Here is a 16,978-nt window from a genome sequence, read left to right on the forward strand (position 1 = left end):
TACATAAATCCAGAGATTACACAAAGGATCCATTAGGGCTTAGAAAGGAAATATTTTTTTTTTAATGAAAAAATAAAAATAATAATCTTTACTAATATTTAACATGTAAATAAACAATGCAGCCTTCATTGGATCCACAGACTCAAATGATACAAGAGGTATCTTAGAGGAAGAGTGGGGCATTCATAATGCATGTTTGTTCACTTTCTGAGTATTGCAACATACTATATACGTTAAGCGGATTTACAGATTATTTTATCCAGTTTTAATTAAATCAACGCTCATAATATGGAAAAGTGGTTTTAAAAAGATTCCTGCAAATACAACAGATTGGGATAATAAGATAATACTAACAGTGCAAGAACAAGAGAATAAGAAGATTCTAAGCTGTTATACCTCCAATTCATAATTACGAGCCTCATCAGTCACGTTAAATGGTAGAAATAATTAAAATCTAGCACTAATAAGAAACTGACCCCACGAGATTGAAATTACCAAATAATTCCTTATTTTAAATATGGATGTATATCCATCATCAATTATGACCCTCAATCTAAGTGTATATTGTACCTTGAAATACTAGATAAGGATAGTATAACCTACCCACTGTCGTAGAACCAATTTCGACCCATAGCAAGCCCACAGGGTTTCCAGGGCTGTAAATTTTTCTGGAAGCTGACTGCCACATCTTTCTCCTGCAGAGTGACTGATGGGTTCGAATTGCTGACCTTCTGGTTAGCGGCCAAGCGCTTTAAAGGCTACCTCAAATTAGCTATTTAAAAGCCAAGTATCCAGATCATGAAGAAAGGCTTCTCCAATTTTCTCAGCAATAATTACAATCATGTGATACTCAATCTAGTACGTTAGTGAAGTTTTGTAAACTTAATGACAACTGCTTAGAAACCTTTTTTTTAATTATTTTCTTTCTTTAATAGCAAAAGACAAAAGGTTCCATGACGCTGGGGAAACCCTTGGTAAAAGCAGCTGAAATAATACATGTAAAACATGGCAGTAACTGAAACACATTCCCTTGTCAGCAAATACTGTCAGAAGACACATAGAAATCATTGGTGAAAATTTGCTGAACAGATATTAGAAAAATTACTCAGTGTGGGAGGTTTACTAGAGTTGGATGAAAATACAGCCTTTAAAAACATCTCAGCTTATAGTACGTGCAAGATTGTTTTAACAATGAAATATATAAACTACTTTTCTTTGAATCACTAAAGAAAAGATCTAACAGAGAAGATACCAAAAATAAATGATGTGTACTTCCAAAAAAAAAAAAATGTTATGCATAAACTCTAAGTGCGAAGGATTCTTGAATAAGGTAACCCCACATGTGAAATCCAGCCATTGCAAAAAGGAAGTTTAAACTGAAATACACAGTATTATAGGAAGTTAAAAATGTACTATTTTTAAATAAAAGCAAGATATTTTAAATACAGTCAAATATTTACAATATTTTTAAGTGAGAGAGGAAGTGACTGGAAACATAACTTAAGAGTTAGCTCTGGTTATCTCAAGACAATTTAAAAACTGTTCAAATATAGCATGACTTTTTCATTTACAAAAAAGGCAAGTAACCTCTTGACATTTTAACAGTTAGTAAGAAAATAACTGCTTTTCCAATGAACTTTATTGAAAAAGACATACACTGGCAGACCCAACTTCCCAGTCAAGCCCCTTCACCCTTGTTTGAATTACCTCTTCCTCCTCTTTTCTAGTATTGGATGGCAATGGCTGGAGTGGATGTAAATAAACAAACAGGATGATGACGGTCAACACCTTAAGGATGTGAAAGTAAAAATAGGGAGAGCCTGTGTCCCTGATATCATGAAGACTCATTTATTAAAGCCCATTTTGAACCCATGTATTTAATTTTTTTTTTATTTAAAAAAAAGCAACATTCCAGATTAGTTGCAAGAACAACTTACTGTCATCGAGGAAGACGGAAATTTACTAGCCATGGTTGAGCAAGAAACCTCTGCTTGATTCATGGATTGAACTGAGAAAAGTATTAATACTATGATTTAATAAGTGATGCTAAGAATGTTCCATTTGGACCTATGTGTAAAAAAAATTTTTTTTTTTTTTATCACCCTGGTGGCGTAGTGGTTAAATGCTACGGCTGCTAACCAAGAAGTCGGCAGTTCCAATCCGCCAGGCACTCCTTGGAAACTCTATGGGGCAGTTCTACTCGGTCCTCTAGGGTCGCTATGAGTCGGAATCGACTCGAGGGCAGTGGGTTTGGTTTTTTTGTTTGGTTATCTTTGTCCAATTTATGTTTCAACTATGACAGACATTAACCCAAATATCAAAATAAAATGAACTTGGAAGTAAACCTTCTAATTACTGTCTGTTTTTAAACAAGATACATTTAAACATTTAAATTTAAAATTAAGCATTTAAACATTGACACTGCTCTCACTGAAGAGTTACTAATTATGACAGCAAAGACTTTTGTACCATTAATAAACAAAATTATTTTAAATCATTTAAAATATTGTTCATCTCAATGTTTTTCTCATCTTTTACTTACTATGTTGTATTTTATAATTATATAATATTAGTACATATAAACATGTATATAATTTTTCAATAAAATATATTGGCATTACTTGCGCTAATCTTTTTTTTTTTTTCTCCAATGGGGTGGAAAATCAAAAAGTTTATAGAGGCTACTGCAAGTGGGCCAGGGGTTAGCAAACTTTTTTCTGTAAAGGTTCAAAAACCAGCCAGACAGTAAATACTTTAGGCTTTGCTGGTCACACAGTCTCTGTCTGAACTATTCCACTCCGCAGTTGTAGCACAAACACAGTAATAGACAATCCATAAACAAATGAGTGGGGTCGTGTCCAATAAAATTTTATTTATGAACACTAAAATTCATACGATTTTCACGTGCTAGGAAACAGTCTGCTTTTGTAGGCTGTGCAAAAAACAGGCTACCGTAGTTTGCAAACCTCTAGTTTGGACTATAAATCCCCTGAGGCAAGGATAGTGTCTCTGGCATCTTTACGTCCCCTGCACCATACAAAGCAGCTAGTATTCAGCAGAGAGTTGTCAAATAAAGTTCCCCTTGGCACAGCAATTGTCTTTTCTTTTACGTTTCTACAATTACACTTTATGCTCTAATGTAGCACCCCCAAGAGAACATAAGCTCCTTGATGGTAGGGATTTTCTCTGAGTTGTTCACTGTTCTCTCCTCAGAGCTTAGAACAGTAACTGGCACATAGAAGGCACTGAACCTTGATGAGCTGTATTGTTCAGACTTTCAGAACATTTTAAATGCCAAACAATAAATACTGAAATTCCAGAAGGGACAGTAGGTTTTATAGCATATTTAGATCTTCCCTGCTTCCTCCCTGAGCCCCTAGGTTGGGCTAAGTACCCACAGTAGCCTTTTACGGCTATCCTGCTGTTGTATTTACTGGGTGCTGTCAAGTCGATTTCGACTCAGAGACCCCATGTGACAGAGTAAAACTGCCCCATAGGATTTTCTAAGAAGCAATCACTATGGGAGCAAATTGCTAGGTCCTTCACCTGTGGAGCTGCTGTGTGAGTTTAAACTCCCAACCTTTTGGTTAGCAGCCGAGCATCTAACTGTTGCACCACCAGGGTTCCTTACAGCTATCCTATTATTGTTATTAGGTGCCATCGAGTCAATTTTGAATCATAGTGATCTCATGTGACAGAGCAGAACTGCGCCATAAGGTTTTCTAGGCTGTAATCTTTATGGGGGCAGCTTGCCAAGTCTTTTCTTTCACGGAGCCACTGGGTGGGTTTGAACTGCAGACCTTTTGGTTAACAGCTGAATGCTTAACTGTAGTGCCACCAGAGCTCCTACAGCTATCCTAGTACTATGCAAATAATTCATTTACTTGCTTGTCTCCCTGATTAAACTCTGGGCTCTATGAGGGCAAGAGATGTGTTGAATTCATCTTTGCACCCTTAGCACCCAGCATACTACCCAGCACATTGTATGCATTCAATAAATGGTTGCTGAAATGCATTCATGGCTATAAATACTAGAATATTTTATATCAGAAAAAATATATTTTTGAAAATATTTCTAGGTATAATCCAAGAATACCCAAACCCCACTGCTGTCAAGTCAATTCTGACTCATAGCGACCCTATACGACAGCAACCCCATAGGGTTTCCAAGGCTGTAAATCTCTATTGAAGGAGACTGCCACATCTTTGTCCCATGGAGTGGCTGGTGGGTTCAAACAGCTGACTTTTCAATTAGCAGCTGAGCATTTTAACCATTGCACTACCAGGACTCCTCTAATCCAAGAATAGAGACAGTGAATTATTAAGTTTACCAGCTACAATTTGAGTAAATTTGAGAACCTAGTTCCCTTCATTCCTTTCCTGGAACTCCTGTCCTGCCCCTTCAATTGTCAGCCTTAGGTGAGAATTATAGACGGTAAGGAAATTAAAGGGAAACCCTGGTGGCGTAGTGGTTAAGTGCTACAGCCGCTAACCAAAGGGTCGGCAGTTCAAACCCACCAGGCACTCCTTGGAAACTCTATGGGGCACTTCTACTCTGTCCTATAGGGTCGCTATGAGCTGGAATCGACTCGACGGCAATAGGTTTGGTTTTTTGGTTAAGGAAATCAAAAACTGACCCAGACTTAGTACCATTTAGACCTATTTATTGGGTAATATTTGCTCATCTTTTATAAACTTTTAGAAGTTATTGGGTAATATTTGCTCATCTTATATAAACTTTTAGAAGTTTGTGTAAGAAAACAAAATATATTGTATAGGAATGATGCTAGTCTAATGATACAGAATAGGGATATTGAAAATGTAAATGTAACCAATAGAAATTATGCTCTCTAGACAATTCTAGGAGCCCTGGTATCTTTTATTATGCAACAGTTAAGTGCTCAGTTGCTAACTAATTTTGCTGTGAGTCAAAATTGATGGTACCTAACAACAACAGACAATATATGAAAATCTAATCATTTCTGAAAATTATTTCATGGCTTATTATAGATTTTAAGACCTCTTCTACTGAAAATTTATTTTATGGTAACAACAATTAATTAAAATTATTTATGCTAAGAGCACTAAACAGTTCTCATCCAAGCTAACCTGCTTCTGAAAGGCTGGGGTTGGATGAGACAGAAAACTCATAATAGCAGTCTGAGGAGAACAAGTATGCTTGGGTTAGTGTACAACACCTGATGTGTAAGGTCTAACATTCTACTAAATTGGTGAAAGGCAAAAGTGAGAGAATAAAAATTAAAAGCTTTGAGATTATTTATGAGACTTCTAACAGAGGGAATATGGGATAGATAATTTAGTATTTATTGCATATAACCATAAACCCAAGAAAACCAAACCCATTGCCATCGAGTCTATTCCGACTCATAGAAACCATATGGGACAGGGTAGAACTGACAAAGAGGGTTCCCCAAGGCTGTAATCTTTACAGAAGGAGACCACCACATCTTTCTCCACATATATCTATACTATGATTAAATTATGTCAAAACTGTGAAATATATAAATTTGCTGAATAAAAGCAAAGTGTAAAACATCACATTTGCACATATAATCATGTATCAGAAGTTGCCTTTAATAAATGAGATTGAAATGAAGTGTGCCTAGAAATTCATTATAAATCACTAGACTCATCCTTTGCATAAGACAAAACTATTTAAATATCTGTATTAGAACACATTCCTTATTGACATATCTATATGAATCCAATGTCACCAATTGGTAAACTGGACCTGGATTCAATAGATACTTGTGCTAAGAGGAAAAAAAAAAAAACCCAAACCCATTGCCATTGAGTCGATTCTGACTCAAAGCTAATATAAATCAAAATCCAACTTGAACTTCCAAGAAGTTTCCGTGTTTATTCTTTTAAGCTTAAAATGGAAACTCCTTTATTCCCTTTCAAAAAAAGAGAGAGAACAATTGCATACTAAAGAGCAATAAGGTTCAAAAGGAAATGCAATAGTCCATATGCATTTCACTCCTTGCTCCAATTACATTAACTCTGTTTGGGTAAAAAAGAAGTTATCACTGTTAAACATTTAATAGTCCCTAAATTTTTTTAAGCAGTATATTCAGTGTACAAACAGCAGTTCAGTTATTTTCAGTTAGCTCAAAGGCGATGCTAATTTACAATGTTGAATTCAACTGAAACGTTATTCAACTGAAGCATTACTGATTTCCCTATATTTAAAGTAGAAAAAAGGAGACATTTCATCCAATGCTAAAGAGAGACAATACAAAATGTCTCTGGTTAACACATACGATTAGAGAAAGGTTATGGATATAAACCTTTAAATTTGAATTAGGCGTTAAAGATGATGGTTAATACCACTATAATTCAGTCAATTCTAAAGTTGCCAAAAAAAAAAAAAAAAAAGGAAGCCGTACTGTTGTGGTCCTACTACCTTTCCCTACTAGTGGAAGATTTGAAAACATGACTCTGGGCAGAGGGGAGGAGCAGGAGTCTTGAAGAGCAATGATAATTTACCCCATGCAGTTAATTATAAAAATTATAGAAAAAAACAAGGTATTTTTAGATCTTCAAAGTTTTAATGAAAGAATCACTTTCCAATTTTCAATTACTGGTTTGTGACTATACAGAATTCAGTTTTACAAACTATGGAAGACACACTGATAATAAAGAGCTTGTGCTCTATAAAATAAACAATCATCTAAAAACTTCAAATCTGGAGCTTTAAATCTATCAGCAATAACCACTGATACCATTACCCAGAAGATCCATCTATAATAATTTCACTGATTATCTACAATATGAAAAGTGATGTACCAATGCATAGAACAGATGTCAGTCAATGGAACATTAGTAACCTGCTATTTTTTTTTTAATACACTAGTAAGCAAAACTTAACCACTCAAATCTTTCAATTAACTGGACTTGTTTCAGGATTTTACTTACCCATAAAGAGTCAGGAAATCCTGGTGCCAAATGTCAGCAGTTCAAATCCACCAGGCAGTCCTTGGAAACTCTATGGGGCAGTTCTATTCTGACCTGTGGGGTCGCCATGAGTTGGATGGAGTTGCTATGAGTTGGAATCGACTCAGCTGCAATGGGTTTTGGGTTTTTTTTTCATAAAGAGTCAAGTGATTTTTAGAATGAGTTATTAGCAATTAAATAAAACAGCTAATACTTAAAAAACATATCCTGGGATAATTTTAGATTTAGCCCAGTGTACCCTATTATCTACATCTACAACCCTATAAAATAACTGCTGTTGAAAGATGTGATCCTCAGGTGTAACAAGAGTTTCGATTATCGGACTAAGAGAGTAAGGATTATGTTGAACACTGTCTTTAAGTTTTTCACCAAAATTTCACCAAAATATATCATTACCCAGAAATTCCAAAAAAGAAACTGTATTAGCAATCTCAAGGTAATTTGCTTCTTGTCAAATATCTTACTTGCTATTACTATGTATCGTTCTGTCGTTAGGTGCCATCAAGTCGGTTCCGACTCATAGCGACCCCTACGCACAGCAGAACAAAACACTGCCTGCTCCTGCGCCATCCTCACAATCGTTGCTATGCTGGAGCCCACTGCTGCAGCCACTGTGAATAATGATGTACTATTTTATGCAATTATTTAAAACATTCTATTCCTCAGGGTGTTATCCTAAAACACATACATAGTATTTAGGCGGAATGGTCTAAACATTTAGCAGTTATTTAAAATCGAAAAAAGCCAATCAACAGGAACACCACAATAAAGGGTAACATCAAGGGAAACAAGATTGTCATAACAACCATCCAGTAGGACAAGAACATATTTTACATTATTTGTACAAGGAAGGATGCTCACAGGAGTGAAATAAAAAAGGGATTCATACCTGAAAATCTACTTCTGTGTTTTAGAAATAGAATGACTTAAGTGCCTTCTCCCAATCAACTGTAATAATGACATTTTAACAGTTTGCCATTACTAAACTGTTAGCCTCTTTCTTTTCAATTTACGATCTAGAAAAAGCTATTACGGACAATTTTCCATCATCAGCGGGAAATAATCAATCCTTGGCTGGCTTTACCTGCTACAGCACACACCCCCCCCAAGTTGCCTTTTACTTCCAGTCAGTGTAAGTGCAAGGAAAGCTTATTAATTTTGCATTTACCTTAAAGGAAACATTATTATACATGCTACCAAAATGCCAAATTACTGAGCTAAGTTACTTAACCTCCTTCTAAGCCTCAATTTCCTTATCTGTAAAATGGGTCATAATATGTTGCCTACTTTGGGGCATTGTCATAAGAATCGGCTGAAATAATACACATAGCTTGTTTAGTGGTATGCATGGCTAATAAGTGCACGGTAAGCGAAAAGCTATGCTTATTAACAAAAATAAACTGTTCGCCGTAAGCTGATTACAGTCAAACCAAAGATAATGATACAGAAAATACATAATGTTCAAGGTAAAAGTGGACTTCTCTCAAAGAAGGCATTGTCCCTTTTTCAAAACATTTCTTTTTTTAATCTTTTGTTTGTTACTTTTAATGAACTCATATTTCTCTCTGATTTCCTATTCCAAAATTCCCATAGAAGGAAAGATTCCCATTAAGGAAAACGTGGCATCAAGTTGTGTGTGTGTGTATATATATATATATTAAAATCATATTTATTAGTCCAACAAGCAAATCTTTTAAAACTGTAACAAATTTAGAGAGGAAAATAGTAATTTCTGATGAAACATTAAAATAATATTCAAACCACAAAATAGAAATGTACAAAAATTGAAAACGTTGTACACAAATTGAAAAGAAAAAATTACTAAGAATAATTTTTGCTTAGGGCTACATTTACATAAAACCACTCGTGAAGTTGAAGCAGAAGGAGCAAGGGGAAAAGGTAGAAGACAGGGGTATATCAACTTTTTCACTGAGTGAACTGGGAAGCCATTGTAGGAATCTGAGAAGATCAGTGACATGATATTGCTCAAGTTTTCTTCTGTGTTGAGAATATACTGTAGAAGGTCAAGGGTGGATATAGTGAGACCACTTAGGAGGCTACTGTGGTAGTGGGTGAGATTTCAACCAATGTGGCACCAATGCAGGTAGTGTTAATGGAATTTAATAATGGATCAAATGTGGGGAAGTGAGAGAGACTAGTCAAGAGCAATTCTAAGGTGTTTGGTCTGAGTAACTGGTAAGATGAAGATGCCAACAACTTAGAAGGGGAAGACTTTGGGTGGACTTGTAGGGGACTATAATTAGTTTTGCATATGCTACTTTTAAGCGGTATATTAAACGTCGAAAGATCCCTGGGTGAAGCAAACAGTTTGCACTTGTCTACTAGCCAAAAGGTTGGCAGCTTGATCCCACCCAGCAGCACCGCAAAAGAAAGGCCTGGCAATCTGCTTCTGTAAAGATTACAGCCAAGAAAATCCTATGGTGCTCAGTCCTACTCTGTAACACATGGGATAACCATGAGTTACAATCAACTCAGTGGCAACGGTTTTGGTTTTTTAATTAGACATTCAAGGAAAGAGGTCAATTAGAGAGCTGGATATTATAAGCCTGGAGTTCAGGTGTGAGGATGAAACTGGAGATAAATGTGAGAACTGTGAGCATATAAATGGATTTTAAAGCCATAGGACTGGATGCAATTACCAAAGAAAGTAGTGTAGACAGAAAACAGATGTCCAAGGACTGATCGCTGGGCTACTCCAAAATTTAGAGGTTGGAGCAAGACCAGGAGGATGGGAGGAAGACTAGTTTGCAGACTGTTTTAATAGTCTACGAGAAACAACTAGAGAGGGATATTGTCTAAATTAGGGCAAGAGCAGTTGGAGGACAACTGAGGACACAGATGCAAGAGTCACTGCAAAAGCAGAACAAATGGGATTTGGCAAGCAATTAGATAAAGAAGTGAGGGAGAAAATGAATGGAGTGGAAGACAGCCCTGAAGGGTTGAGCTCAAGCAAACTGGAGTGTGGCAATGCCACTGATGAGCTCAGAGAAACTACTTATGCTATGAGAAGTAGCAACTGAATTGGTCATCAGATTAAAACTGTCAGTATAATTTTTCAGCGAAGAAAAAATATGGTGATAAAAAGTGTTAATAATGTCAAAGAATGTTTCTATTGTTGTTGGCATTGTTTTGCGGGGTTAAGCTAAGAGAGGACAACAGAGCTGCTGCCAGGCAAGGGGTGATCAGGAAATACTAGCAATGAAAGAAAGAACAGGGATTTCTTTGATAAAGTGAAAGAAATGGAACAAACATTTATAAAAATGTTTATACAGAAAGCTTATATGCCAGATACTGTTCTAGGAATATTTAACTCCCTTAATCCTAAAAATAACCATATGAGGTAGATACACTAATACCTTTGCCACATTAAGGAAAATAAAGTTTAGAGAGGTTATATAACCTCCTCAAAGTGATGTGATTAATGGCAGAGCCAGAAGTCAAACCCGCCCACCAATACATAATATATGTTCAGTAGAATTAAGAGTCTGAGAGAGGTAAAATAGGTGGTTTAGCTTCCAAGGAGAATTTCAGATTTAAGCGTCTTAGAGGGTGAATCATTTCCGTTGATGACACAGGCCAACGTGCAGTCACACCTGTAAGTAATTATTATGGATGGAATTGTGTCCTCCAAAAAGATATGTTAAAGTCCTAACCCTTAGTACTTGTGTCAGTGTTACCTTGTTTGGAAATGGGGTCTTGGAAGATGTTATCAGTTAACATCAGGTCATACTGGAGCAGGGTGGGTCCTAATCCAATATGAGTGGCAACCTTATAAAAGAAGACACAGACACACACACAAAAGGGAAAGGCAGCTATGTGAAGATGGAGTAATGCTGCAGCTGCAAGCCAAGGAACACCTTCGACTACCACAAGCTGGGAGAGACAAGAAAAGATCTTCCTCTAGAGCCTTCGGAGAGAACATAGCTCTGCTTAAACCCTGAATTTGAGCTTCTGGCCTACAGACCTGTGAAACAACACACTTCTGTCATTTTAAGTCACCCATTTTGTGATACTTTATTATATCAGCCTCTGTGTCTATATAAAAAAAACTATCTCTGTGCCTATCTTAAAATAGATACACAGGTCAGAGTTTAGCAAATTCAGAAACTAAGAGCAAAAAAGCATTGAAGAGGTTACCAACAGTTTAAATCACCAAAATGAGTAACAAGAGAAAAGGTGAAAAGAAAAATTTAAGCAGGTGCTATTATCATCAAGAAAGGTCAGCAGATAACAGGAGAAAAGTTGGCTAAATGATGGTTCAAAGAAAATGCCATGGAAAGAGCAGTGGGAAAAAGAGTATACCACAGGACCGGGAAGGAAGGGTTGTAGCTAGATAGAAGGACTGGTAGACAAGTTGAAAGACAAAAGGAAATTGTTAGTATTCATTCAAAAACTTGCCAGGAATATTCACTGAAGGCCTAGTAACTCTTCTTGGCACCGGAGGGAGACAGTGGGGGTGGTGGTAGGTGTAGTGATAAGATGGTTCCATAGTGGGCAGCGTAAGAAGGCCTAAGATTTCAGTAATTCTTAACTTACTCTTTTGGCATGAGTGAAGGGTCATTGAAGCCCCTGGGGACTCTAAGTCCAGATAAATAAAAAATCAAAAACCAAACCCAGTGCCTTCGAGTTGATTCTGACTCAGCAACCCTACAGGACAGAGTAGAACTGCCTCGTAGAGTTTCCAAGGAGAGCCTGGTGGATTAGAACTGCCGACCTTTTGGTTAATAGCCACAGCTCTTACCCACTATGCCACCAGGGTTTCCTCCAGATAAAAACACAGCCATAAAAAATTTTACAATGATAAGCGGGATAGAGTTTTAAACAAATGAATCCTGAATCAGGTTCCCCAGTTATTCTCTAGTCAAGCGTGCCAATGTAATATGATCCAATGCCTCATGTCAACTCTCTCCTAACACAAACTGCAGAATACTCAAAATATCATATTTATTATCTAATCTAAGAAATAACCCAGACCACAAGCTATAAAATATAGGAAACATGCTAGAAAATTTAAGTTGTATGACTGCTGCCAATAGAACAAACTTGGATGAATTCATTTCTTTGTCCTTTCTACTACTTCTTACATATGCCCTCCCAGCTCTATTTCACACACCCAACAAGACACCTTGTGCTGTTTTCAGCAAAGTGGAATTAGGTCTGGTTTGCTATATACAAACAGACACACAAATTAGTTAATTGAACAACTGATTTAATGTGCCAGAGACTAATAAATGCTGGAGAGCAAAGATAAATAAGTCAGCCCCTGCTTCTAGGAGCACACAGTAGAAGAGAAAGACAGGTAAGATGCTTTAGCTCTAAAAACAGATACTTAAGAAAATAGTTCCGTTGGATCAACAAGTTTCTGGTCTCTCCTTTAGGTGATATAAACACAGTCCATACTAATGCACCTGCTAAAAACCTATTGCTATTCAGGGCACGCACATTTTTAAATTACAACAAAATTAGCGGTGTAACTTACCATCATTTTTTCAAAGAGATCCAGTACTTCCTTTTCTGACAAATTCAAAGATCGCTCATCATATAATGGCTGAGCTGCTGGAAACTCACTCATCGCAACTTGAGAATCAATAGGATGTTGAATAAGAGGTTTTTCTTTTCTGACAGTAGATTTTCTAAAACTTGTAATTCGGTCACGCTGCAAACAGAAAAAAATAAGCCCTAAGAAAGAGCTCAAGAACCACGAACATGAAGAATCGAAACAACAAAATGGCACTTAGTACAATATATGATTACTGTCTTTTGACAAAATGTGATTTTAAGCAGCAAGCTCCAGTTAGAGATTGTACTATTTTGAAACCTTGAAGTAATTCTTCAGCCTCAGAAGTGGAGGGGGAGAAAAGTATTCTTCAAAAGTAAAACTTAGTCCCTTGTCATTCTTATTTTCCGTAATAGGTAGGTGAAAAAAGTCTTAGATCAAAGTCCCGTGGTTGTTTAAGGTAAATGTATCTTTGATGGCAACTTCAGAACTATGAGAAACAGAGAAATGAAATGAGTGGAGCTTCTGATACCCAATTCTAAGGGGAAATTATGTGAATGTTTCTCTTCTCCAAAGTGGCAAACACTGGGACAAATATGTAGGAATAATTTCTCAGTGTAGCAGTACAGTATGGTGGTTAAGAGTGTGAACTCTGAAGCCAGACTACCTGGATTTGAATCTAGGCTTTTCCATTTACAAGAATCCTTGGTGGCGCAGTGGTTAAACCACTCGGCTGCTAACCAAAAGGTTGGCAGTTTGAACCCACCAGCCACTATGCGGGAGTAAGACATGGCAGTCTGCTTCCGTAAAGATTACAACCTTGGAAATCCTATGGGACAGTTCTACTCTGCCCTATAGGGTCACTATGAGTCGGACTCCACAGTAACGTTTTTGTTTGTTTTTTTGCCATTTAGGAACAGAGTAACCCTCTGCAAGTTAGTCTCACCATACCTGTATCCTCATCTTTAAAATGCGGAAAATGGTACTACTTACACCATAGGGTTATTGAAAGGTTTAAATAAATTAATATGCTTAGTGTGCCTAGCTGCTATTTATTGTTACTACTGTTATTATTATTTTCCTTTGCCCCCAAGTTTTTCTCCCCTAAAAAAAGAGACCAACAAGGAAGAAAAACAAAAATAAAACATCACCTTTCCATTAACTGGAAAAATAAATAGATATATCTTATTCCTACAAATATTATTATGAAGAACTAGTTATTTTATGGATATTGACTTGGAGCCATTGATTGCATGTACAATCTCTTAATGATTAGCGTGCTATTGCACATAAAGTACGTTAATGATTTCGTCTGCACGTAAACAAGGCATTCTTTTTTAAACCACAAAATAATAGACGTAAAAAATTAGTAACGTACATAAAACTGAACACAACTCAGTTTTATTCTGGTTTCTGTTAAGAAGCACATGCACACCTTCAGCTCACATTAAACAAGCAGACGTGTTAAATATGAAGACAACGCATCTTCACTGCCGCGGGTACCAGAAATCTCACAAATTACCTTAACGTTACACAAAGCGTCACAGAAATGATTACCACAGCTTATATAAAATTACGTTGACTCTCATTAAAAGAATATACCTTATACTTTATTGATTCAAAAAACACTTTTTTTTTTAATTGAAAGGTATACTTTGAAAGAAATACAAGCAGTCGTAAGCAGCTTATTTAGGATGACAAAAATGATTTGAGTACACGGTTGCTCACAAAGAGACTATTTAAACCATAACATTTTAGACCTGGGAACAAACTTGAGAAATCATCTAGAGCAACTCTCTTAATTCAAAGAAAAAGTGACACCTAAAGTCACGAGCCCCCAGTTTCTAGTCCAGTGTTCACATTAAGATTCAGTACTTCAAATCATCTTGAACTATTTTTTTTTTCAAATTTTCTTTTAACTTTTTGAGGGAAATTAAGGTGCTTTAGAGATGCAGACTATCTTTAAACAACTCGAGAAAAAAATTAAGTAATCCCAAATAAGCTGAGCACATATCAAACAGTTAAATTTCACTGAAAGATATGGTGGACATAAAAGCATTTAAATATGCAATCAACCATAAAAATCAACATATCTCTTTCCTTTCCCTTCATATCATTTACTGTTTCCTTTCGCAGTTCTGGCCATTTTACTGAGTAGGATTATTTACATATATATTTGATCTTTTGCTGTGTCCTTCATTTCTGTCTAGAAAATTGGCTTTTGCCTTCAGCTATATCTTGATAAGAAAATGAAGTTAAGCCACATACCCTGACCTCCTTAAAGCACAGGCAATATTAACATTATTTGTGGATAGGTAACTTCACAAAGAAAAAACTGACATAGCTTAAAACACCATTTAAATTTTTCTAGCAATAAAATGGTGCACTTAAATTTTGAGTCCACAACTTTTAATAAGTTTTACTACGAGAGACTCAGCTTGAAAATATTTAAGGTTTTTAAATGTAATAGCACATATCTGATAGGAAGGAAACGTAATTCCCTTTCTATTTGCAATTAATTTCCTCCAATATTATGCTTAACATATTCAGTCAATTGACTATCAATAAAGGACAGGTCTGTGTTTCCCAGAGTTAGATTTAGGTAGAGGTTTTTTTTTTAATTGTTTAGCATACATATCAGGATGGTATCAAAATTTTGCTGAGATTCCATATAATTGTTTATACTGATATTCAAGAAGAGAATTCACTCTAAAGACAATCTTCCATTTCACTATACTTTGTAAACATTCAGACATCTTATATCTTACATATATCAATGCTTTAATGTCCACCTACTTTAATAAAAAGACAACATGCATGAGTAATGCAATAACATGCTGCTAAGACCACCTTACCACATCATCTGCCAAAGTTTTTATTTGAATGTTCTATTAAAACCAAAAGGAAACAAAAAAAAGAAACACCTGTCAGATAAGAAAAATAATTCATAGCTCAAACAAGAAAATAATAATTGATCCTCATTTTTTTATATTATCAACTATAAATAGGAGAATTAAAAAGTTTGAATATAGAAACATACACATTCTTTATAAAAGAAAAAAAACTTGAAAGGTCAAAAAGTGAAAAAAGATATAGCAAAGTCATAAACTCAATTTTTTTTCAAAGCATTGTAATAAATAATGTTTTTAAGACACCTAAATTAAAAAAAAAAGACATGAACAACAAGAAAACTCACATTTAACAGTATAATGAAACAACTAGATCTAAGAAGTCAGTGTTACACCTGATGGGTATTTAAATGACACCTTTTCCAGTATTCTAAATAAAATCAACTTTCTAATTCTGTTAATATATGCCCATTTCTCAAAAACTCCAACACAATTTTTGCATACAGTTTTCTACTTCTACTACCAAGAATCACTGGAAATGGTATGTTCTAGTTAATGAAATACAGTGGCTAATAAAAACTAATACATACCATATATAGTGATCCTTATTTAATGAATTAGAACACAACAAAGCTAAATACCTCACAATTTAGTAATCTTCCATGATTCAGAAGTTATTTTAAGATCCTACAATAACATAATAGCAGCATGAAGAGCAGTTATTATTTATATTACAAATATGCTGAAGTGTCAATTAAGAGATATAATTAGGAAAGAACCAGATTTTAAAATACTGGTTACTAGGAATTGAATTTAACCCTTCTGCCACATTCCATACATTTATTTCTTATAACAGAAGCTTAATAATGCTTTGTATTTTCATGCATGCTAAAAAATACTAAGAAAAATATGGTCATCTCACTGGTGTGGAGAGCGCCATTATGAATTTTAAGGAAATGAGAATTACTTGGTCCCAGAATCTCAGGAAATTGTTTTTGAATACTACCGACCAATTGCTGTTCAAGATCATTGCCACCTGGGTCACCTGGGGCAAACATACAATTATATATACAGCTCTTTTTCTACTTTTAATCCATTGATTCCCTCAGTGATCTAAACTTCTTTATCTTTGTACTATGTCTTCATTACACCCTGCTAACACAAAGCCCGATCGATCTTTACTGCCCAAAAAAAAGAAACAGGAGGGGGGATTATTTATATCAGAACTGAAGCCATTTTAAGAGAGATCAATTCACCCTAGGACTCTTTCTGCCAGGTATATTCTCTTTAATTTTCCCAGTGGGTTACAGAAGACTGTCATATGCACAGTGACAAGCTTCATGATTTCCTGTAATGTAAAATCAGAATAAACAATGGCAAAATACCAAAATGCCTCAACTAACCCTGCTATCATCCAGAAATATACCTGCCTCGCCTGTGTTATGATTTGAGCAAGATCATGCAGTTTTTCAAGTAACTCCTTCCCCTTCTTCCCACCCTTTGGGGTTAAAACTCAAGATTGGAAACACAACTTTATCTCTAAAGCAAGAATGCAGATTAGGAGAAAATATGATTTGCTTTAGTGAAATTTTTTAACTTCAGATGCACATGTGTCTGGAATGCTTCAAATCTG

General features: G+C 35.7%; 1 protein-coding gene across 6 annotated transcripts in view; it reads right to left on the bottom strand.

The window, feature by feature from the left end:
- The window catches only part of DIAPH2 (diaphanous related formin 2), a 942,090-nt gene that overhangs the window by 865,364 nt on the left and 59,748 nt on the right, over positions 1-16,978 (bottom strand). For 5 of the 6 annotated variants that reach the window (XM_049873109.1, XM_049873108.1, XM_049873113.1 and 2 more), the window contains exons 2-3: positions 15,352-15,384; positions 12,479-12,655 (exon numbers count right to left, since the gene is read on the bottom strand). In XM_049873109.1, the coding sequence (XP_049729066.1) occupies positions 12,479-12,655; positions 15,352-15,384 (210 nt within the window). The remainder of the gene's footprint in view (positions 1-12,478; positions 12,656-15,351; positions 15,385-16,978) is intronic. The other variant, XM_049873110.1, reaches the window with a different exon arrangement.

This window comes from Elephas maximus, chromosome X, assembly GCF_024166365.1.
Source record: "Elephas maximus indicus isolate mEleMax1 chromosome X, mEleMax1 primary haplotype, whole genome shotgun sequence".
NCBI lineage: Eukaryota > Metazoa > Chordata > Mammalia > Proboscidea > Elephantidae > Elephas > Elephas maximus.